At 39.7% G+C, this 23,462-nt stretch overlaps 1 protein-coding gene across 1 annotated transcript; it reads right to left on the minus strand.

The window, feature by feature from the left end:
• Positions 1–7,786: 7,786 nt before the first annotated feature.
• LOC136393332 (keratin-associated protein 21-1-like) lies at positions 7,787–8,245 on the minus strand. The gene has a single exon (XM_066365946.1). It carries the CDS (start codon positions 8,243–8,245, stop codon positions 8,054–8,056), a length of 192 nt encoding a protein of 63 aa, XP_066222043.1. The 3' UTR covers positions 7,787–8,053.
• Positions 8,246–23,462: the final 15,217 nt, after the last annotated feature.

Raw genomic sequence — 23,462 nt, forward strand, 5'->3', positions numbered from 1 at the left:
TATGAGATCTTTTAATATTTTACTGTAGATAACAAAGAATCTGTTCTTTAAAACAATTTTTTTCTTCTGTATTTAAGTGTTGCTAATTACTATTGTTCTATCTTCAAAATCACTGAACTTTCCTTTGTCAAGATTAAATTTAATTTAAATTTTTATAATTTAAAATTTTTGATCTGCAAGATTTAGATTTTATCTAAATTTCATCTTAGTTTTGTGAATTTTTAGAGCAGTTTGAGGTGCACCATGTTAAGTTTTTAAAGACTATTTTTAAGAGCAGTTTTAGATTTATATAAAAATGAAGAAGAATGTCCCAAATACACCCTTCCCCCCAGACACAGCCTCCCCCCTCCATCAGCCTCCTTCACCAGGTACCTTTGTTACAGATGAGAAAACTATGTTGACACACACCAATCACCCAAACTCCATAGTTTATGTTAAGATTACATCTGGGTTCACTTTTGGTGCTGCAAACTCTATGGGTTTGAATAAGTGTCCAGTGACATGTAGCCACTGTTATAGTGTTCTACAGGATAGCTTTACTGTCTTAAAGCTCCTCTGTCCTAAGCCTTTTCTTCCCTCCTATCTTCTGACCACCACTAACTCCTGGCCAACCCCTGATATTTTTACTGTCTCCATTAGTTTTGCCTTCTACAGAAGGTCATAGAGTTGGAATCATAGAACATGTAGCTTTTTCAGATTGGATTCTTTCACTTAGCAATATGCAGTTAAGGTTCCTCCATGACTTTCTGTGGCTTTTGATAGCTCATTTTGTTTCATTACCAAATAATATTCTGTTGTCTGGATGCACCACAGTCTATGTGTTCATTCACCTACTGAAGGATATCTTGGTTCTTTCTAAGTCTGGGCAATTGTGAATAAAGCTGCTATAAGCATTCCTGGGCAGGTTTTTGTGTAGACATAGAAGTATATGCTGGATTACATGATAAGAGTATGTTTAGCTTTGTAAAGATCCGTAAAACTGTGTTCCCAAGTGGCTGCACTGATTTGTGTTTCCTCCAGCAATGAATGAGTGTTCTTGCTTCACATCCTTGCTGTCACTTGTGAGATTTCGGTCATTTAATAGGTGCGTAGGTGTGTAGTGGTACCTAATTGTTATTTTGATTTGCATTTCTCTGATGACATATCATGTGAACCATCTTTATGAGTGCTTCTTTGCAATCTTCTTTGGTGAGGCGTCTGTGAAGGTCTGCAATCCAGTTTTAAATGAGGTGATTTGTGTTATAATTGCTGAGTTTTAAGACTTCCTTGTTTATATTGGATAACATTATCGGATGTGTTCTTTGCAGGTGTGTTCTTTCAGTTTGTGCCTTGTTGGCTCATCCTGTCGACATTTCCTTTCTCAGAGCAGAGATTTTGAATTTTAATGGAGTCCAGCCTATCAGTTCTTTTTGTAATGGATTGTGCCTTTGATTTTGTGTCTAAGTCATGGACATATGCAAGGTTATCTAGGTTTTGTCCTGTGTACTTTTCTAGAAGTTTTATAGTTTTTCATTTTATATTTAGGTCTGCAATCCATTTTGAGATAATTTTTGTGAAGGGTGCAAGGTCTAGTTCTAGGTTATTTTTTTCCTTTGGCATGTGGATGGTCAGTTGTTCCAGCACCATTTGTTTAAAAGACTCTCTTTTCTGCATTCACAGAGATCAGGTGGCATCTGTTTATGTGAGTCTATTTCTGGTCTATCCCACTCTGTTTTGATTACTGTAACTTCATAGTCAGACTTGAAATTGGGTAGTGTTAGTTCTCCAACTTGTTATTCTCCCTCCGGATTGTGTGTGCTGTTGTAAATTTTTGCATCTATATTAACTTTATAATCAGTTTGTTGAAACCCACCAGACAATATGCTGGAATTTTGAATAAGATTGCAGTGACTCTTAAGAACTGACAACTTGGAAATGTTGATCTTACTTGTTTATTATTATTAATATGTAGAAAAGCAATTGACTTTTGTATATTCACCTTGTATACTGTATCCTTGCTTTAACAGCTTATTAGTTATAGAAGTTTTGTTTCTCTTTTTTTTTTTCAGTTGTTTCTTTTGGATTTTCTACACAGACAATTATGCTATATGTGGAAAAAAGTTTTATTTCTCTCTTTCCTATCAGTATACCTGTTTTCTCCTTTTCTTGTATTATTGCAAATGCAAGGTCTTCCAAATGACTGTTGAAGAGAAATGATAAGAGAGGACATACTTGCCTTGTTCTTGATCATAGCAGGAAAGCTTCTAGTTTCTCACTATTGTGTGTGATGTTAGTCATAGGTCTTTTGTATGTATTGTTTATCAAATTGAGGAAGTTCTCCTCTACTTCTGATTATTGAAACATTTTATTATGAATAAGGGTTGGATTTTATCAAATGCTTTGTTGGCATTGATTGAAATTATCATGTGATTTTTCATCTTTAGGCTGTTGGTATAATAGATTACATTAATTCATTTTTGAATACTGACCCAGCCTTGCATACTTGGGATAAATTCTGCTTGGTTATACTGGATAATTCTTTTTTTGTGCAATGCAGGCATCAGATTGCTAACATTTTACATGAGAATTTTCATATTTATGTTTATTTAGATATTTGTCTGTAGTATTTATTGTTGTAATGTCTTTATCTGGTGTTGGTATTAAGGTAATGGTGACCTCAGTGAATGACCTAATAGGTAATCCCTCTGATCTTCTTTCTGGAAGTGATTATAGAGAGTTGGTATAACTTAGTCCTTAAATGTTTTGTAGAATTGTCCAGTGAAACCATCTAGGTCTGGTGCTTTCTGTTTTGGAGAGTTATTATTAATTTAATTTATTTAAAAGTTATAAGCCTGTTAAGATTGTCTGTGTTTTTCCTCTGTAAGTTTTGCAGGCCATAAGGTATTTCATAGCAAGCCACTGTTTATTGTATGAATTATTATAAAAGCTTCTTATAACTCAGTTCTTCATTACTTTTATTCAGTTATTTAGACGTTTCATTGGGTTTTCAGCATTGGTTTGTCTCACTTATCAGAATATAACTTCTGTGAGCACAAAGCTAATTGTTCTTCTTATATTTTGAATTAGCACCCACCACAGAAATCAAAGAAGACCTAAATATATGCAGAGCTGCACCATGTTTATGGATTGAAACACTCAATAGTGTTAAGAAGTCCACTCTCCCAAAACTGATGTATAGATTCAACTCAGTCCCAATAAAAATATCAGCAAGATATATTTGTAGATATTGACAAGCTGATTACAATGTTTAGATGAACAGCAATAAAACTAGAGTAGCCAAAATAATTTTGAAAAGGAGCAAAGTTGGAGTAAGCACAGTACCTAATATCAAGACTTACTACAACCCTGCGGTAAGCCATGTGGTGTCAGTGAAAGAATGGGGTCACAGTAGACCATGGAGTAGATTAACCTGAGGGTCTGCTAGCACAGTGGTTGTTCAGCATTCTAGGAAAGCCATAAGTGCAGTGAGGATTCTGACGAAGAACACAATTACTTATAGGAACAAATAAAATGTGTTATTGAAAAAGTATAATTTCCTCTAGCTGGACAGTATTTATGCTCATGGACAAGACAAAGTCATAGAATAGGAAAACCAAGGATTTGCAGTTTGAACATAATCACAATCAAATCTGTCTTTAGGTCACAGAATGGGAGCATTCATAATTCCTCAATAACAAATAAGAACTTGATGCAAGTACAGGTGGTATTCCATCCTTACTTGAATGTAAAGATAATAAAATGGGTCATCCTTTGGAGGAAAAGTGTTAATTATGAAATATTATGTTAGAGGCATAGGATGTTCTAAGATAATGTTCTAGTAGCAATGGGAATAGCATCATCTGTAGCAAAATGGTTGGAAGGAGCAGCAGCCACAGCCATAGCCACATCCACAGCCAGAGCCACAGCCCCCATAGGAATTCCTGTAATAATTGCAACACATGCTGACAGAGGGTGAGGTTTCAGTCAAGGTGCAGAGGATGCTTCTGAAGTTTGAATGTCACTTACTGCCCTGGAAGCTTTATGTACTGATAGGTGGGGCCATTAATTTTGTGATTCATGTAATAAATATTTATTTAATACCTGTATGTGCAAGTTACTCCTGTTCATTGAGAGAGGACTTGGTGTTTTCATAGCTATAGCCTCTGCCGTAAAAAAAACCACAATTGTCTCTGTTTTTACTGGGGAACCGTGTTTGTTTTTGTGTCTCCTGGGCATTGTCTTGAGCCGATTACAAATCTATATGAAAAGTTTCCATCAACAATCTAACCATCTGAATACATGATTCCGAAGGTAAATTCTATATATCAAGGTTCTGTGAAGGGGAGGGAAATTTATATTTAGAATGGAACTATTAAAATGAGGTTGACTAAATTCTTTGATTAGCTAACTAATTACTAATTAGTTTGTAGTAGATTCATTGGAACCCAGTGAGACACTACACTGAGACTCCTCATTATTTTATATTATAGATTTCCTGTGAATCCAAATACTCACAAATATACTGTTGTCATGATCTATTTTACCCATAGAGCTATGCTTCAATAATTTTTTACCAGCTTTATGTGGTCATTTAATTCAAATCAGAGCACCAACACAAAAAGAATGTTCTTTGTTTCTTTATTTCCTTCCTCCCTCCCTCCCTCCCTCCCTCCCTCCCTCCCTCCCTCCCTCCCTCCCTCCCTCCCTCCCTCCCTCCCTTCCTTTCTTCCTTCCTCCTTCCTTTCTTTCTTTTTTATTAAATTTATTGGGATGACATTGATTCACAAAACCATACAGGTGCATATCTCAACAAAACACCATCTGCCCATCGCATCATGTGCCCTCTGCCCCTAGCAGCATCTCTTTCTGTCCCCTGTTCCCCACTTCTGTCCACCTCCACCTAGCCCCTGTCCCCTTCCCCTTCCCCTCTGGCCATCACCACACAGTCGTCAGTCTATATGTTACGTACACATTTTTTTGTCTAATCCCTTCACCTTATTTCATTCAGTCTTCCAACCCCCTCACCTCTGACAGCTTTCAGTTTGTTAAGAATATTCTTTATAATAATACTGTTGAATATTTTGTAAATCACAGATTTCCTCAGACATCTCATCCATTTGATGCCAATAAAAATGCAAAAAAATTAGATAACTTATGGAAATGGAAGAACTAAAAGGTTAGGAAACTTACTAAAAGTCACACAGCAAATCCCTTAGTAAGATCAAGTATTCGTTCCTCTTTGTTGTGCTTTATAAACTCTCCTTTTCTAATCATTGGAGGGTGTAGCACTTGCTGTACAGAGAGTCCATTATCTCCTGTGATGAGCCATGTTATTGGAAAATTACTCTGTTACATAGTTCTCACATGCTTCAGAGTCTCTCATTATTCCCAATGTCATTTTGGGTCCTAAATACATTTATTTTAGCATTTTTTTCACAAGCCAGTTCCAGCAAGAATGGTTGATGGCATCTATCACCCTTTCCCTGTCACTCCAAAGTGATCTCTGTTTGTCATCCATCCCTATGACTGGTCTCCTAATCTCTGCTGATATGCAGATATGATATCCAGGTCATCCAAGTCAACCAGAACTTTTACTAGATACTTTAGAAAACAGTAGAGAAGACTTGTTTTAAATGACCACATCAGGAGCAGCTAAGAACAACACCCACTTAGTATGTCATAAGCCTTAGTGCATCAGGGGCCTAAGCTCCACCTAACTAGGATCCGTGCTCAGAATCTCACAATATTACAATCAAGGTGTCAGCCAGGACAGATGAAAAAAATCTCTTTGGAGTATAATTAACTTGAGTTGCCAAATTTGCAAGTATGTCCCTAATATTGAATAAAACATATTTATACTAAAAAGTTATCTGTTTTTTAACTGGAATTCAAATTTATTCATCTTGAAATTTATATAGCAACCCAAGCATAACACAACCAAAAAAGTGATACCCCTGCCTGCGATGTTAGAGGCAAGTTTTAGGTCCTTCCCACACTGAAGGTGAAGGGATTATAGTGGCTGTATGTCACTGGGGATCATCTTAGGATTTTGCTTCCTCCCACTTGTAAATTTATTCCTTATGCCAAACTAGTAATTACATTTCCTCCAGGATAGATGCAAGCTATTGCAATAAGGTTTCAGCATATAGGCATTTTCTGAAATGTATGTCTCTCGCCTGTCAAGAAAGCTATTTTCCTTCTTGATTGGCCAGCTCTTATTCATCCTTCATATTTAAGCTATAAGTTTGTCTCCTTTTTAGGAAGATTCCTGACCCTTCTCTCTACTAACTCTTAATCCCAGCCTATCCTCTAATTTTTTCAAACCCTGTGTTTCCCAAACATCCCTGTGTATAATTATTATAGCAATAATCTGATTTTTGTAGCTTGTGTATTTTTTTGTCTTCTCCACTCTTTAGAAAACAGGAATAATATGTTTTAGTTCTCTGTTCATAGCCCATAAAGACATATCCTCCATTAAGGGTCTAATAAATGTTTGGTGAGTGACACTACTCCTTTATTTAATTCATAAAAATTGGCTCTATTGCTTCAAGAATAGCAATTAATCCATCCATTCTCTTCTTGCCTTCCTTTTCTCAGGACTAAAATATTTTTCAAGATTCAAGCATCTCCAGGAACAATGAATTTATTTAACCATAAGTGGTTAAATACTGAGTGCAGTTCTGGTAGTCCTTCTAAATCTTAGGAAGATTGAATTTTTAAACAAAACCTATTATAATGACTGGCCTCCCCTCCCAGATGCAGTAACATAAGAGTTTCCAGTTATGTATTTTCCTGAGATCAGCATTACCATTTTCACAATTGGGCTACAAAGCATAAATTTATTTCTAACCATGGTATCCTAGGATAGGGGAGGGACAGAAGTAGATATGTAATATCAGTGAATTTCACCCCTCTCCCTGAGTTTGTCATTTCCCCCTAACATAACTTAGTGTGTGATCATGCACTAGACACACCTAGTGAGAATGCATTTAATGAGGACATTGCTCTTGTTTCAGGTGGTGTCCCAAATTGGAAGAAGCTCTTGTATGGAGAACTGCATGTCATGATCATCCTTACCCACCCTGTTCAGTGCATCTAGAAAGACAGGAGCCAACCTGTGACTCTCAACTTGTGGACTTTGAACTGCCAACCATGCAGGTCTGTAACTGTATACACCACCCAAATTCCCCACATTTCTAGGTGCTAACAAGAAATATATACTTTTTAGAAATCATCCTCTCGAGGTTTCTCTCCCTTCTTCACTGCTGATGTCTAAGGTCTTACAGGTTCTCCTTTGACAAGGTCCATGATGCTCACCTGTCCCTTCACCATACAAACCCAACTCATTCAGCCAGTGTCCAGGTCATTCATACGCCTAACCTGTGAGCTCCTGTCTCCCCTTCCCATTCATTTTTTCACCATTAACATTTTCTCAAAGTAGATTTTTCTGAGGCATTTGATTGCGTGTATGTGCATGTGTTAATGAGTGTGAGTGCTGACTAATATGGAGAGAAATGGGTAGACCCAGGATCATGGGACACAAATGCTTAAGAGCAAACCCTTGAGTAAAATGAATTAAGAGTAACATGCAGGCAAGAAGAAGCCATTATTTTAGAAATGAAATCCAAGCTGTATAACATTCAGTGTGTCAGGTACTGGCCACTAGAACAGAAGATGAACACACATAATTTGGGTGAGCAGCTGAGGATTCATCTTGCTGATCTTGGAAGAGGTCACAGAAATAGATGAACATGCAAGTCAATAGCATGTCTGACATAAAAGATGCACAAACTTCTCAGCACCAATGGGACATGTTTATTTGGAATCATCACAACACAGAAACACAGAATGAGAAGGTGGTGGTTTACACTTGGACTAGGACTAGAACAAGGTCCTCTGCCTCCAGGAGCATCATGGAGTGACTCAGGCCCCTCAACAACAGCCTGAACTTGCAGGCAGACAGCCCACTTTCCGAGCTTCTGACGTATCTGTACTCAGTGGGGTTGTGAGACATCAAAACAGAAAAGGCCTTGAAATGATTGTTTTCAAGAAAAGGGTATGTAGCTGTTACATTCTACCAGCAAGAAGAATAACATCTTCTGTAGCAAAATGGCCGGTATCCACAGCCACCGTAGCCACAGCCATATCCAGAGCCATAGCCACAGCCATAGCCACAACCATAGCCACCATAGCCACAGCCGTAGCCACCATAGCCACAGCCATAGCCACAGCTACCACATGAGTTCCCGTAGTAGTTACAGCACATGATGTCTAGAAGTGGGGTTCGGTGGTGCAGTAGGAGCAGGTGGAGGTTTCTGAAGTCTGAATATCATCCTCTGCCCCGAGACCTTTATATACTACCAGAAGTGGGTGGGGCACAGACTCTGTGGCCTCATTACCATAGCAATTTTCATTTTTTAAAAGCTCATCATACTACAGACATTTTTTTCAGGTGTTATGCCCAGGATTTGGCCCTCGCTGGTCATGGGAATTGTAACAGAACAGTCACCATCCACACATTGAACAAATATGTTTCTAGGATGTCATAAAACCTGATTTAAACTTTTGCTCCAGGGGGCAGTAATCCTCACACATGTCCAGGGACACACATGGGTGCTGGGGATGCCCCAGTACCTCACCCCTCAGCATCCACAGGAAAGCACCTGGACTGGAGGTGAGACGCAGACAGCAGGGCACAGGTGAGGCACTCTCGGGCTGTACCTGCATGAAAGTGGATGGAGCCCAGGTAGAATGGCCACTGCTGCAGGGGCTGTGGCAAGAGACAGGGGAGGTGAGGAAATCTGAACTGGTGCAAAACAGGTGTCTTACGAAATCAATTTCTCCCAGTAGTCACTTTTCTTCTCATTATGTATTAAATTTGACTTTAATACCATCCATCACATTTTTTTAAATTTCAGACATTGTATATCTGAGATGTAGAATTTCCATTTTTACTTTTCATGTATCTTCTCATTTTCATGCATTTCTTTATATTTGGGGCACGCTATAACAGCTCTTTTAAGATCATTGTGTGTTCATTCCAGTCTCTATGGTTTCTTGGTTTGCTTTTACTAACTGCTTCTGTTTCCCAGCCATAGCTTTCCTTTTTCCTGATTCTTGGCTTGTCTAGTAACTGTTTAGCACATGCCAGTCAATGTTAGCTAGCTGTTGTTTAGAATGTGGGTTTTGTTGTCTTCTCTTTAGTTATCATGAAAGCTGGTTTTGGCAGGAAGTCACATTGCTTATGCATTTCTTGATCTTTTCACGACTTGTTCTTTACTCTGGCTGGTGAGACTCAAATGTCTCCCAGCCCTGAATGGTCTCTGGGGGTTATGTAGCTTATAGAGGTGCAGGTGTTCTTCCTCATGGAACTCGCCTCTTACCTGAGTGATGTAGTATTCCATAAAGCAGGCACAAGGGGGCTGCTGTGTGAATAGCTAGAGTTTTTTCCCTCCATCATGCCTGTTGCTTTTTCTATTCTGACTTTACAATGATAACCACTCTCTGAAATTCATTCTTTTCTTTTCTTCTTCTTCTTTTTTTTTTCATTCAGCACAATATTAACAATGTGTTCTCCTCGGGCCCAAGAGAGAATTAAAGGCAGAAAGCAGGTGGTAGTCAGGCTCACCTAGTTTGTTTCCTTTGTTGAAGGCATTGTAGTCCTAAGCTGCCTCTTGGACAATCTCTGACAACGGTTTTCCATATATTTTTTCCAGTTTAATGAGACAGGAGGGCATGTCCAGTATTAGCTGTTCTGACATAACTCAGGTAGAAGTTTCTCTGCTGTGCATATGTTTAAAAAATGAAATAGGCCCTGGCCGGTTTGTTCAGTAGTAGAGCGTTGGCCCAGCATGTGAATGTCCCAGGTTCAATTCCCGGTCAGGGCACACAGGAGAAGCATCCATCTGCTTCTCCACTCCTTCCCCTTTAATTTCTCTCTCTCTCTCTCTCTCTCTCATCCTATTCCTCAGCCATGACTCAACTGAAGTGAGTTGGCCTTGGGCATTCAGGATGGCTCCATGGTCTCTGCCTCAGGTGCTAAGAAGAGCTCAGTTGCTAAGCAATGGAACAATACCCCAGATGGGCAGAGCATCACCCCCTAGTGGGCTTGCTGGGTTGATCCCAGTTGGGGCACATTCAGGAGTCTGTCTCTCTGCCTCTCCTCTTCTCAATGAATTATACAAAAGAGCTTTCTATTACTTTTAATATAAAGTCACATAGCAATGTGAGTGAAAAAGCAAGTTGAACAATAATATATACAATGATCACATTTTTATTAAAGTGATATAATATTTGACATTTATTGAGACATAATTATAATTGATTTCTTCAGTGGTAACAAGATGTAATTCTTAGAACTAGAGGAGAAAAGTCCAGGAAAGGGTCTTTTTAAAAATATATAATTTCTTATAAATACTCAGCCTGTTCTGTGCTTCTCTACACCCAGAGCTCTGCATGGACATTGGCTTTTCCAAATGTGTCTAGAGCTGAGCGGGACTCATCCTCTGCCGTTAGGGTGGTCACAGATGGCCCGTCACACTGCTCAGTGCAGTCTTGAGAGTAGGTGAGTGAGTGTCCTAAAGTGGGACGTTTGTCAGGCACTCCTCATTACCTCCTCTAAGAACAGATGTTGTGTGTCCTTGTTGACATCCAGGTTCAATGCCCATGCTTCGTTTAGTATTCTAAGAAGTGTTTTAACAGTTCTCTATTAGAAAAAAAAGGTTGATGTGCAGGTGTTACACTGTCCTCTCTCCAGTTTCCTCTCTTCTGGGAGAGGGACAGACACGTTGGGGAGCAGCCTGCTGACCAACAACAGAAAATTGTCACAGATGCTCATCTGTTTGACGAAGCAGAAAAACATGGTCCAGCATAATGACAGGAGGTCTTTCATTTCAGAAGGATTTTCCTGCATGTTGAGACATAATCACATCCATAATATAGAGTTGATTGAAATTCGTAAGATATTATGTTAACCTTATATAGTCATTAAAATGAGCATTTAGAAAATACATATTAACACCATTGGAAAATATTACCTCAATAATACCAAGAGAAAAGGCCAGCCTAAAAAAATGTTATAATACTTTATAAAATATAAATAATTATAAAATACATTAAAACAAAAATAGAAAACTATGGAAAGGATATACATCATAATGTCAGCATTGGTCACGGTAAGGTGATAGAAATGTACAAAGGTTTTATTTCCTTTTTGTTTATTTTTTCATTTTTATTTAAAAAGCTTAATATTTTACCTATTATAAATTTTTTTCAGGTAAAGTAAATCACTTTTAAATTAACCTGATATATTTATTTGAATTAAAATTAAGACAGAAAAAAGAACTATGATCTCACTCATCCCAATGAGATTGTTCTTACTGATCCCACACCTGTTTCTAACTCTGTCTAATCTGACTAAAGTAAAATGGATGTCAGCTTTCACTTATTTATTTACCTTTTATCACAATCATGCTCCTTGGAAATTTTAAGTTCACTAATTTTTAAAGATACTAAAATATTCCAGTTAGTCTCTGTTCCCTCTGTATTTCATAAGAAATGATAGTAGAGAAAAGGGGTTTTATTTGATGAGGTAAAAATGAACTGAACTATACAAAGTTTTCTAATCTAATTCTTCATAATTCCCAACTTATGTCTGGAAAGTCAGTCAGCAAATTTATCCCTGCCACATTAAAGAGAAGTTAACTCACTTGACAATGAAAACCAACTTTAAGGCATACAAATGCATCCTGCTCATATGACATCTTCATCTGAAGCCACAAATCTATTTTCCATCTTCCAATGATTGCAAACGTTATTTCACCAAACACTTTGCACCACGTGACATGGGCTACGATCTTTCCACCATCCGCCGATAGCTTTTCCATTTTCCCACAACCCAAACCTGCAACCAATGACAGTTAGATTCTTTCTATATGTTAACACTTCTTGTAATAACTCTGTTATTAGTCAACTGTGTTGAGGCAACACTTTCAACATCCCAGCAGGTTACAAAAACCAATCATTATTTCTCACTCATGCTACTACGTGTTTGGGTCTACAGTAGCCTGTTCTTCATGTAATCTCATCATGGGGTCTGGGCAGAAGGCACAGTGCCCTGGAGGACAGCTTGGTTATAGAGAGGAAAGGGCAGGATCACTGGCAAAAGCCAGGATGTCAACTGAAAGGGTGTGTTCAGATACAGAGAGGACCACAGCTACTCGCGTTCTTTGACCAAACACATCACATGGCATCCCCCGCCAGCCTCAGGGGTTTTGGGAATGTGCAATCCTCTTCCAAAGAAAAAGAGAGAGAATTCATGGAAGCAACCACACATGTCACCATGCCACACCTTTCTGTGCCACTATGATCACTGATCTGGTGAGCATTTGTCCCAACACTTGCAGGGAGGTGAGCTATCCGTGTACACAGAGGCTTCCGTAGCAACCAGGTAATCAGCAAACCTCCAGGCATCATAGCCCTGAGGGCAGGGGCAGGGCAGCCTGCTCTCTCTTTCCTCCCCTCCGACCTGCCTTCACTCCTGGCCCTTTCTTCGCTAACATGGTAATCATAGCCATTCAACAGTCCCCTAAGTGAGAAGCATGAACAATGTAGCTTAGTGAGAAGGAAAAGTTTTCTTTTTTTGTTAGGTTGAATCAACGTGTAGGAAAAGAGAGTAGGGGGATAGAACAGTCTTCTTTGGCTGGTTCTCTGTGGTTAGCAGATGGTGAAAAGTGGAATTTCTGGTTGGGTCCCTGGAAGATGACAAAAGTGGCTTCTCTCTCGCTGACTCTATCAGGCTTTCCTTCTAGGTCCCCAAGTCTTTCCTTCCTATTCAGCCTCTTCTCGCACCCTGTACCTGTCACCACCATCACAACCTTGAATGCAAAAGCTTTGAGGACCATGTCACGGGCACTAAATTTATTCCATTCCTACACTTAGTATTTTGAATTATCACAGAGACAACCAATCGTAGAAATTCCTCTCTCCCTTTATGACATCAGCTCTGCACCATCCATTCACTCCTAGAAGCACACTGGTCAAGGTCGGGCAGCTCCTTTTCTGAAAAAAAAAAAAAAAAAAGGCAACAACCTGATGTCCCCAACCTCTCTTCCTCCAGTCCTTCCCACCTGTCACCTCCAGGCCTGTCCTCTATACAATCATTACTGAGTTTGTTCTTTACCATTTCTTTTTATTAAAAATTTTTTTTATATAAATAAATTTTTATTAATTTTAATGGGGTAACATCAATAAATCAGGGTATATATATATATTCAAAGAAAACATGTCCAGGTTATCTTGTCATTCAATTATGTCATACCCTTCACCCAAAGTCAGATTGTCCTCCTTCACCTTCTATCTAGTTTTCTTTGTGCCCCTTCCCTTCCCCTCCTCCTCTCCCTCCTTCCCTCCCCCCATACCCTGTAACCACCACACTCTTATCCATGTCATTAGTCTCGTTTTTATGTCCCACCAGTGTATGGAATCCTGCGGTTCTTGTTTTTTTTTCTGATCTACTTATTTCACTCTGCATAATGTTATCAAGATCCCACCATTTTGTTGTAAATGATCCGATGTCATCATTTCTTATGGCTGAATAGTATACCATGGTGTATATGTGGCACATCTTCTTTATCCAGTCTTCTATTTTTTTTTTACAGTGATTAAAGTCTTTAAGCAAACTCTTGGCCAATACAGCAAGAATCCATAAAAGAGTAGTGTCCTTAACATGTTCACCAAGTCCAAGTTGACACCATCACCATGCCAAATCCCTGAAAAATGCAACCCAACCCAGTTCAGTCTGTTAGGAGCTGTCACAAGGAGCAGGGGTCCAGGAAAAGTCCACATCCAGGAAAAGTCCGCATGGCACTGGAATTGTTGTCACAATTTTATACTTTGCAGCTCACATCCAAGTCCCAGTGACCACTGCTTCTAGCTGGTAATGATTCAGGTAGACTGGGAAAGCCATCTGCAGCATGTGTAGAGATGGAGCCTCTGTTCTCCTCTGCCTGGAGAGGTGAGACCAGGTTGCTTTTCCCTGGAGCTCTGTGACTGTGGCTTGGTAAAGAGAACCTTGGGATACACTAAACTGGGTGGCAAAGGTAGATTCATAATAGAAGTTGGCAAAAGGGGGAAAGAGAGCTCTAAATTAGGAGTAGGTCCCCGCTTGAAATATGAGTGGGGCATTGAGGTAGGAGGAATAAAGGAAACACTATATATTAAACAAAGCAGCAAAAAATAGGACTATCAACACCCTCAACAGAGATCTTCGAGGGAAGAATAAAAAACCTGACTATTCAGGCAAGACATAGTTAAGTGGCCCTTGTGCAAATGAGATCAGTTTACCTGCTTCTTGGAAGAAATACCCTAGGCTCATCCACAGTGTCGTAGATGGGGCCGACAGCCCTGGGCACCTTCAGCCTTCAGTGGCAAACACCAGCATTCTGGGCAAGATTAGGTCAAAGGTGGCTGGAGCAGGGCTAGAAGAGACTGAACCCTCTCTTAGAGGAGTGAGGGGGAAGCCTACCTTCCAGTGTCCCTGTTTCTTCACAGCAGAGGCATGTTAAGTCTGGCAGGCTTTAGCTCAATGACCTTCCTTTCCACTATTGAAGCAGGACCCAGATGGCATCCTATGAGACCCCTTTGGGTCATTGGAGCCTTTAAGGGTGTATCCTAAAAGCTGGTAGTTCCCCTGATCTCTATTGGGCTTTTTCTGCCTCTTGGTATCTTAAAAGTCATGCTCAGAAGATCTCGCTGAGGGGTTTGAGGATCCCCATCCATCTATAAACCTTTTCCATACATCTGGAGCTATTTGGAAAAAGACAAAACAGTGTTACTAGCTGGATGAAATAAAAGAAGGTAGAAGTTTGCAGGAGAAAAAGATTTGGTGGCTCCTGTTCATCAGCATTCAAAAGAAATTTTAAAATTTTTAAGTAAAAAGCATGATATGGTAGACCCATAGGAGTTCCAGGATATAACTCCCCCTTTTCAAGTTTTTTTAAATTGACCTTAAAATATTTGCTGGGTACACTTTAATAATACCTTGACTTTAAAGATTGTAAGAAATACACATAATTCGAACGGCTTGACAAAATACAGTAAATGCTTTTGCTCCATATGCAGGAGCATTGTCAGTTTAACCAGTTTAGGAAACCCAATAATAGAACAATGCATACAGACAATGAGCTATAACATGCTTAGCAGCCTCTCCTCTTCTGACAGAGGTTACTATAAATCCAGACTATGTATCCACTGTAAGGTGGACATAGAACTGTTTGCCAAATGAAGGTATATGAGTAACCTCCATTTTCCAAAGTTGTCCTGGTAGGGGTCCTGGAGGGTTAACTCCAAATGAAGGGACAGATTGTAGTATAGGACCCCTTGGACAGGATTTCCCAATCTTCTGTGCTGCTTCCCGAAAAAGTTGAAACTGTTTACACAGGGCTGCAGCGTTCTGGTGATGAATAGTATGAGACTGAACTGCTCAATCTGTCATGGTTGCTCCAAATAATTTTCTTTTGGGTAACTTGATCAACAAGGGCATTCCCTTGTGCTAAAGCTCCAGGGAGCATGGAGTGAGCTCGAGTATGTCCTATAAAACATGGAGCTCTATGTTGACATACAAGTCTTTGAAGAAGGAGGAACTGCTGAAATAGTTCATCAGCATTTGTCCCTAAGACAGCAGTCTTTATAGTGGAAACACCATAAGTAAATATTTGCTGTCTGTATATAGATTAAAGGGGGAATATGGCATGCTGAAAAGCCATGATAATGGCATATAATTCTAGTCTTTGAGCTGATTTTAAGTTGACAGTTTCAGTATAAAGTTGTCCATTGATTTGCAAGAGCGATTTGCCATTTAGTGGAAGTTTCCCAGAGCCATTGTTGTTGATCCTTTGAAAAAAAGGAAAAACAATAATTTTGAGGCTCAAAACCTATAAGCTGTAAGGGTCACCTATGCACCTTGATAATCCAGAAGGCAACAAGATCAAAATATGGAAGTGTATTCCATGGGCTATTAGATGGTTTAGTGTGCCCAAGCTGTAGCTGCTCTTGTACCAATCGAGCAGCTGCCCTAAGTTTCTCCTGAGAAAGGGGCCATTGGTCTACCCATACAGGATTATCTTATTTCCAAGTAATTGGGTCTGCACAATGCATTATTGGGCCTTGCATTACCAAGGCCCCTGTGCTAAATTTTGATATCCTAATCCACACCTTCTGGTATTGGGTGCCACTTCTATGGGGGTGAGAATTCCTCACTGTTCTTTCTTTTTAATCTGTTATGTTTTTAACATAATTCCCTATATGTGCTAAGGTTTGTGTCTATTCCCCTGGATTATTACTAGTGGCGCCTTTAATTCTCAAGTGTACTAGTTCGGACAAAGACCACCTGGGTCTACATGGGGTTTCATCAGTCACACTTCCTTCACAAGCTCTTTTCTCCTTCCACCCATCCACCCTGTCAGCTCTCACCAGTGCATTCACTGAAGTCTTCTCTGCTCCACTCAGAGGCAGATTTAATGGTGGGTGCACCTGGCGCACACCCTGGGCCTCAACTTCTGAAGGGCCCCACAACTTTATACTTGTTTTTCTAACGAAGGGGGCCCCAATATTTTTTTCTGTGCCTGAGGCCTCAACCGACCTTAATTCGCCTCTGCAAACACTGGGTCCTCAGTGCCCCTGGAGGAAGCCCAGTGCACGACATTCTGGAGCTGGGCCACTGTCACCCACAGCACTCTTGTTCGGCAGAGTTTCCAGTGCTGCAGGAGGTGCCTTCACTGTTCTCAGGCCTCTTTTTTCACAGCCATGATTCCTCCCCTTGACCACTGTCCCAAGTCTCTTCCCAGTGCTTCCCTCTGCCTCTGCCTCTTTCAGTCTGCAATACTGGCTTCTTATTTCATGGAGAAAAGAGACTCTATCAGGGAAAAACTCTACCAACTCCCTTCCCGTCACTTTCATACATTTGCACTTGCCTTTTCTATATATCCTCTTTCCTGTCCAAAACTTCTGTCCCGCCTTTGCTGTGAGTGCCTTCTCCTCCAACGCCTTGCTTGATAAATTATCTCCTCTGTCTCCTGTATTTTCAGCTCCCTGCCCCCACATTGACATTTTTTCTTTAGTCTATAAACATGCCCAAGTCTTTTGATATTAAAAAAAAAAAAAGCTATCTCAACCCCCAGATCACTCTTAGCTATCTTTTTCTCAACTTCTTTCACATCTAAGGTTTCAAGTAGTTTTCTCGGATGCCTCCCATTCTGTCGTAACCTTTCTCCTGTTTTCACTGTAACCCATGGGAGGGTCTCACTCACATTACCAACACCTGTCAGAGACCCGTCTGCTTGACATGTCTCACATTTGTCTTCTTTGTTTGGTGGTGCTTGGCACTGATGTTGCTTCTTTCCTTGGCTTCCGTGTTATGCTTTTCATGATTTTATTGTCTTTCTTTACAGAGTTTCTTACAAGTCTGCCTGGAGGCTGTTCCTCCCTGATTCACTGTGGCTCTGCCCTGGCTCTTTGCCTCCATCACTAAATATACAACATCTAGTCTCAAAAGCAGGAGATGAAATGCCTTCATGATGCAGCCCTAGGTTAGTGTCAATGCCATTTTTAGCTACTCTCTCATAGGTCAACAGCCATTTTATCTTGTATTCCTACTTAGTATTTGCTGATACTGGCATGCATTCTTAGATGTCCCTGTGTATGGATAACTTAGAATGTCTGTCATAATGCCTCTCTCATCTGTCTGCCAGGTGATGTTGGAATCCACTGTTAGTCACAACTTGAGCATCTTGTCAGCTGAGGGGAGTTTTTTCTTGTCTGCCTCCCACACTGTCTGCTTGGCAATGTCAGCATACCTAGATGGTCTCTTCATATGTCACCCACAGTACACTGGACTTAGTGTCCATAACTCTTAGCATTGGTCTGATAGCTGTTCATTGCAGGTCTACTCCAGTAGGATTTATTAATGCATTAATTCATACACATTAGATAAACTAATTATAAAAAGGGAAATAAGACATAATCCCTGCCCTGAAAGAGTTTAGAGCCTCGTGAGCCTACACTACAGGCAAGTGGCCACAGAGGCACCATGGGGACATGAATACAGACACCAGACTGATGCAGAGGTGAGTAAACCATCCAGAGGAAACACACAGACTGAGTTTTCTGTGAAAGTGACGTAGTAGCCAGATAAGAACAAGATGATGAGCGTCGGACTGGCATGCGGGGGACCCGGGTTCGATTCCCGGCCAGGGCACACAGGAGAAGCGCCCATCTGCTTCTCCACCCCTCCCCCTCTCCTTCCTCTCTGTCTCTCTCTTCCCCTCCCGCAGCCAAGGCTCCATTGGAGCAAAGATGGCCCGGGCGCTGGGGATGGCTCCTTGGCCTCTGCCCCAGGTGCTAGAGTGGCTCTGGTCTGGCAGAGCGACCCCCCCCCCCCCGGAGGGGCAGAGCATCGCCCCCTGGTGGGCAGAGCGTTGCCCCTGGTGGGCGTGCTGGGTGGATCCCAGTCGGGTGCATGCGGGAATCTGTCTGACTGTCTCTCCCCGTTTCCAGCTTCAGAAAAAAAAAAAAAAAAAAAAAAAAAAAGAACAAGATGATGGGTCATTCCAGATTACAGGTAGAGGGCATAGATATACAAGACAATGCAGTTTTTCAAGAAATATAGAGAGTTATGAGTTCTTTAAGTATCTTTTTTGCCTTGTTTATTTCTGTATTCTGGGCACTTAGTGGAATTTTTATAACAGAGGTCTGGCTCCTAAATAAATAAATGAGTTAACAAATTAATGAAAAAAATTATATGTATATGTATATATATAAAATATAATCTATATCATATTTTGTATGGAAAAATACAATAATTAATAAATAATAGCAACAATATACTCTTTGGCACACTCACAACTGTAAACCGACTTGTGCCACGTCCTGAATGATGATGACGAAGAGGCAACTAAAAATACCAAAACGTGCACAAACGTTGTTTTCCACACTGTTAAGAACAAGGTTCTTTGGTGCATTGTCTCCAAGTTCAATCCCTAGTCAGAGCACATACAGGAACAGCTTGATGTTCCCCTCTCTCTGTCTCACTCTCCCTGCCTCTCACGCACACACACCACACACCACACACAAAAAGAACCAAGTTCTGCATGGCAAGGCAATGATTAACATAAATTAGCCTGAATCACAATAAACTTTCCATAACATTAGTCACAGCAAAACCAATGCCATTGTCTAAAACAGGAGCTTCATGCCCCCCGCCCTGCCCCATGCCTGGCTCTCAGCGCTTGGATCTCAGTGGTCAGACCATGGCTCTGCTGCGTACCTTAATGTTGAACTTCTTTGTGGCCATGATTTCTAGTTTCTTCTTCATGACCTTCTGGCTGTCATTCTTCAACTCTTTAGTGGAAGGTTGAAAAGTCCACGCAGTGTGTCTCGTGGCTTTAAAGCTGCTCAGCTTGCTTGTTTACTCACACCTAAAGGAATATGCCCTTATTTGAAGGTGTTTTTTTGTTTGTTTGTTTTTTTGTGGGGAGGGGGAGACAAACAGGGACAGACAGACAGGAAAAAAGAGAGATGAGAAGCATCAACAAATAGTGGCAGCACCTTAGTTCATTCATTGCTTTCTCATGTGTCTTGACCAGAGGAATCTCCCTGAGCCAGTGACCCCTTGCTCAAGCCAGCAACCTTGGGCTCAAGCCAGTGACCCCACACTCAAGCTGGTGAGCCTGCACTCAAGCCAACAACCTCGAGGTTTTGAACATGGGTCTTCAGCGTTCAGCCAACACTCTATCCATTGCTCAGTCTTGATGGTGATTTTTAAGATGACTTTAATAAAACTATCTGGAAGTTGCTCCAGATATCATTCTAAGTGATTAGTGGAGAGAATTTCCAGACATGTTGTGATCCTATCAGGCCCAAAAAAATGTGCTGAAGGCCAAAAACTCCTGAGTATTTCAACTCTTAATTTCTCCAGGGGAGGAGAAAGTGATATGTATGGTGGTAGGGATGTTGTGCCAAAGAAAACAAAAGAAAGCTAAGCCAGACTCACATAGGTGGGCAGATTGAGTTTGAGCCATCATTTACTGTCTGCTTGATTCAGGGCCGGGTACTCAACCTCTTTGTGCCTCCACTGTTTGATAGGCTAATACTAAAGGTGAGGTAGTTCTGATGGTTAGTTTATTGGGTTAAAAATGGTAAAGAGAGATACAGTGAACTTCATGAACTAATCAAAGACATCTAGTTGCAAAGAAAAATACATTTAACCCACTAACATGTCAAAGGTGAAACCAGTCCTAACAAGGGAAGAAGTAGTCTGTGGTTGCCATGAAAGGGCAGATAGGACCCCCTCCCTGAGGCAGGTGCGGGCCATTGTAGGGTCTGGGCATGTACGCCTTCATGCTCATCCATCTGGGTAACCTGGGATGTTGCTCAATAAATGAAAGAAATGGGCTGGGTGAGTATATTTTCAGGAATATAGTGAGTAACAGCGTTTAGCCTCAGGTATATCTTAACAAAAATAATTTCATGGCATAGTTAATTCTCCTTACCTCACAGAGGACAGAGAGAAGTATTCAGGGTATCCACAGGAGAAATCTAGAAGCTGTCTAGGAAAACATTAATTGCCCTTGATAAGTTTATCTGTAGTCAATGTCTAGGCCTTCAGTTTGCAGGATCAGTTGGATGGTTAGGTTCAGTTTGTACATAGAGAACACATTCATTTCTCAGGGGCTAACATTAACAAGTTCAAGTGGGTCATCTATACAACATAATACCACCTCATTAATATAAAATAAGACATAATCATTGCAGGAACTGCAGTACTTGACTTTGCTTGATTTGTGGACTCCCCTTATAGTTAATTTATATGGAGATCCAAATTGTAATGAGATCATTTTACTAATTTGCAGAGACAAATTACAGCCACGGGGAAATGGAAACACCCAGAGCCCATTTTGTTACCACATTGTCTCCGTTCTGTGGAATGAAATCATAATCAGAGACTAACTTATTAAGTTACTCTAGGAAATCACAGTCGGGATGGCCAAAGGCTCAACTCCAAAGCTCACTGTTTCCCATGAGGAATGTTAAGACAGATAATAATCAGAAAGCTGTTTCCTGAGCCAAGAATCAGAACATTGGGAGCTATGCAGATGGAATGTTTAACAATATCAGACTAAGATAATTTAATAAAGTCACGTCATAATGTGTCATCCTAATGTGACTAGCAGTACTTACAGTCCTATCTTTAGGTCACTTTGCCCTGAAGAGTATGTAGGTGCCTCAATGTAACACTAACATTCTAAAGAACCTCACTGATGGTGTGACAGTGCCTACATCAGTCAGTACTGTGACTGGGGCTGGGTGCATTATTTGTATCATATGCCCAGAAACGAGTCAACACTTTTCTTACCAGTAAGAGTTATTATTAGAGTAAGACTTCACTGACAAACTTGTCTAAGAAATGAGACACATTTTCTTTCTAATAACCCTTATTTTGGCTTTCCAATATTTGATCTCCATAGTCCAGCCCTTTCCAGAAATAATTCTATTACTTAAAAAAAGTTGACTATTAGAATATGTAGGAGAATTTTTGTCTTTCTTTTTCATCTATGGATGAAGGGAAATTATAAATAGTAATATTTATTTTTGCTATTAAAAAAATTCTTCAGCCTGACCAGGTGGTGGTGCAGTGGATAGAGCATTGGACTGGGGCACAGAGGACCCAGGTTTGAAACCCTGAGGTCGCAGTCTTGAGTGTGGGCTCATTTGGCTTGAGTACAGCCTCACCAGCTTGAGCACAGGCTCACCAGCTTAAGCGTGGGGTCTCTGGCTTGAGTGTAGGATCATAGACATGGCCACATGGTTACTGGCTTGAGACCAAAGGTCTCTGGCTTGAGCAAGGGGTCACTCTCTCTGCTGTAGCCTACCCCCCCCCTCGTCAAGGCACATATGAGAAAGCAATCAATGAAGAACTACGGTGCCACAACAAAAAATTGATGCTTCTAATCTCTCTCCCTTCCTGTCACTCTCTGTCTCTATCTGTCCCTCTCTCTGTCTCTCTCTGTCTCTGTCACTCACACACACAAAAAAAATCCTTCAATATATGTATGGTGCCAGATGGGTATTTGAATCATCAAAAAGATACATTTGTAAATTATACAATTCTCTAACCACTCTATTGTACATCTGAGACTAATATGAAATAGTATTGAGTGTCAACTGCAATTGAGAAATAAAATAAAAAATATTTTTCAATATCTCAATACTTTAGTAACTTGAAGGTGTCATACTAGTTTCCAAGATGCTTCACCTATGAAATCATATAACTTAGCTTTTATTAACTTCATGTGCTTTTAATTACTGGATGTCTATACATCTTGAGATTATATTTAAAATACTGTGTTTGTCTAATTTCCTCCGTGAGAATAATATTTATGATTTTCAGTGATTTGGTACATTGAAAGATATATAATTTCCATAACTATGTGACAATGAATAAAGTATGATTACTTTATTGTTGCTAATGTAATACAGTATTTACCTAATCAGTAATAATTCCAGTAAATAATATATATATATATATTTAATTCATGCATTTGGAGTATGCTGCCAGTAGGTGTCAGTAGTGGTCATTTGCTGTCAACATGAAACAATATAAATAAATATTCAAAAAGTTGCCAAATATAAAAGGCAAAACAGAATAAAAACAAGAACAGCAAAAGTCTTCTGAAATAAACACATATTGAAAGCATTACCTAGTCTAAGTGTATTGTTACACATGGATAATAGTTCAATTGGTAATAAAGTTATAGTTATTATCAGTTGTTGAGCCAAATACTAGAGCTTGAAATGATAGAAAGTAAAATACTGTATTAGAAATAATCAAGTTGAAGAGGATTGCAACTGTTGTTAGATAATGTACCACACAAATGTAAATGCAGAAAGAAAGACATAGGTAAAATAAATATAGTTGATTATAGAAAGATAATAATGTTCTTAACCATTCTTTTTCAGTAATTTGTAGAATATTCAGAAAAACAGCAAGCATATTCTATGTTCCAGAAAAATCTCAATAATTTAAAAATTGGTATTGATTACCCATGATGGTAAGACAGTAGAGACTGGTTAAATAAGAACTTTATATTGAACTATGTATTTTAATTAATCAGTGAGTAGAAGAAAAAAATTAAAGGTAAGATAATGAAATAGATAAGTTTTACTGCAAACTTTAAATTTGTGTCTCAACCTATAATGTGAAACATATGCAGTGCTTTACATATGTTTATTATTTAGCATTAACAAGTAAAGGAACAGAACTAAAGATAGATTTATGAAGTTCAACAGTTAGGAAAAGGCCAAAAAGGCAATTAAAAGTGCATGGAAATAACAAAAATTAAAGCAAACAGTAACTATAAATATATTAGAATATAGACAGTTAGTAGAGTTGATAAAAAGATCACTTGGTTGAAGAAACCCACATATAG

The sequence above is a fragment of the Saccopteryx leptura genome, chromosome 2, assembly GCF_036850995.1.
Source record: "Saccopteryx leptura isolate mSacLep1 chromosome 2, mSacLep1_pri_phased_curated, whole genome shotgun sequence".
In the NCBI taxonomy this organism is placed as follows: domain Eukaryota; kingdom Metazoa; phylum Chordata; class Mammalia; order Chiroptera; family Emballonuridae; genus Saccopteryx; species Saccopteryx leptura.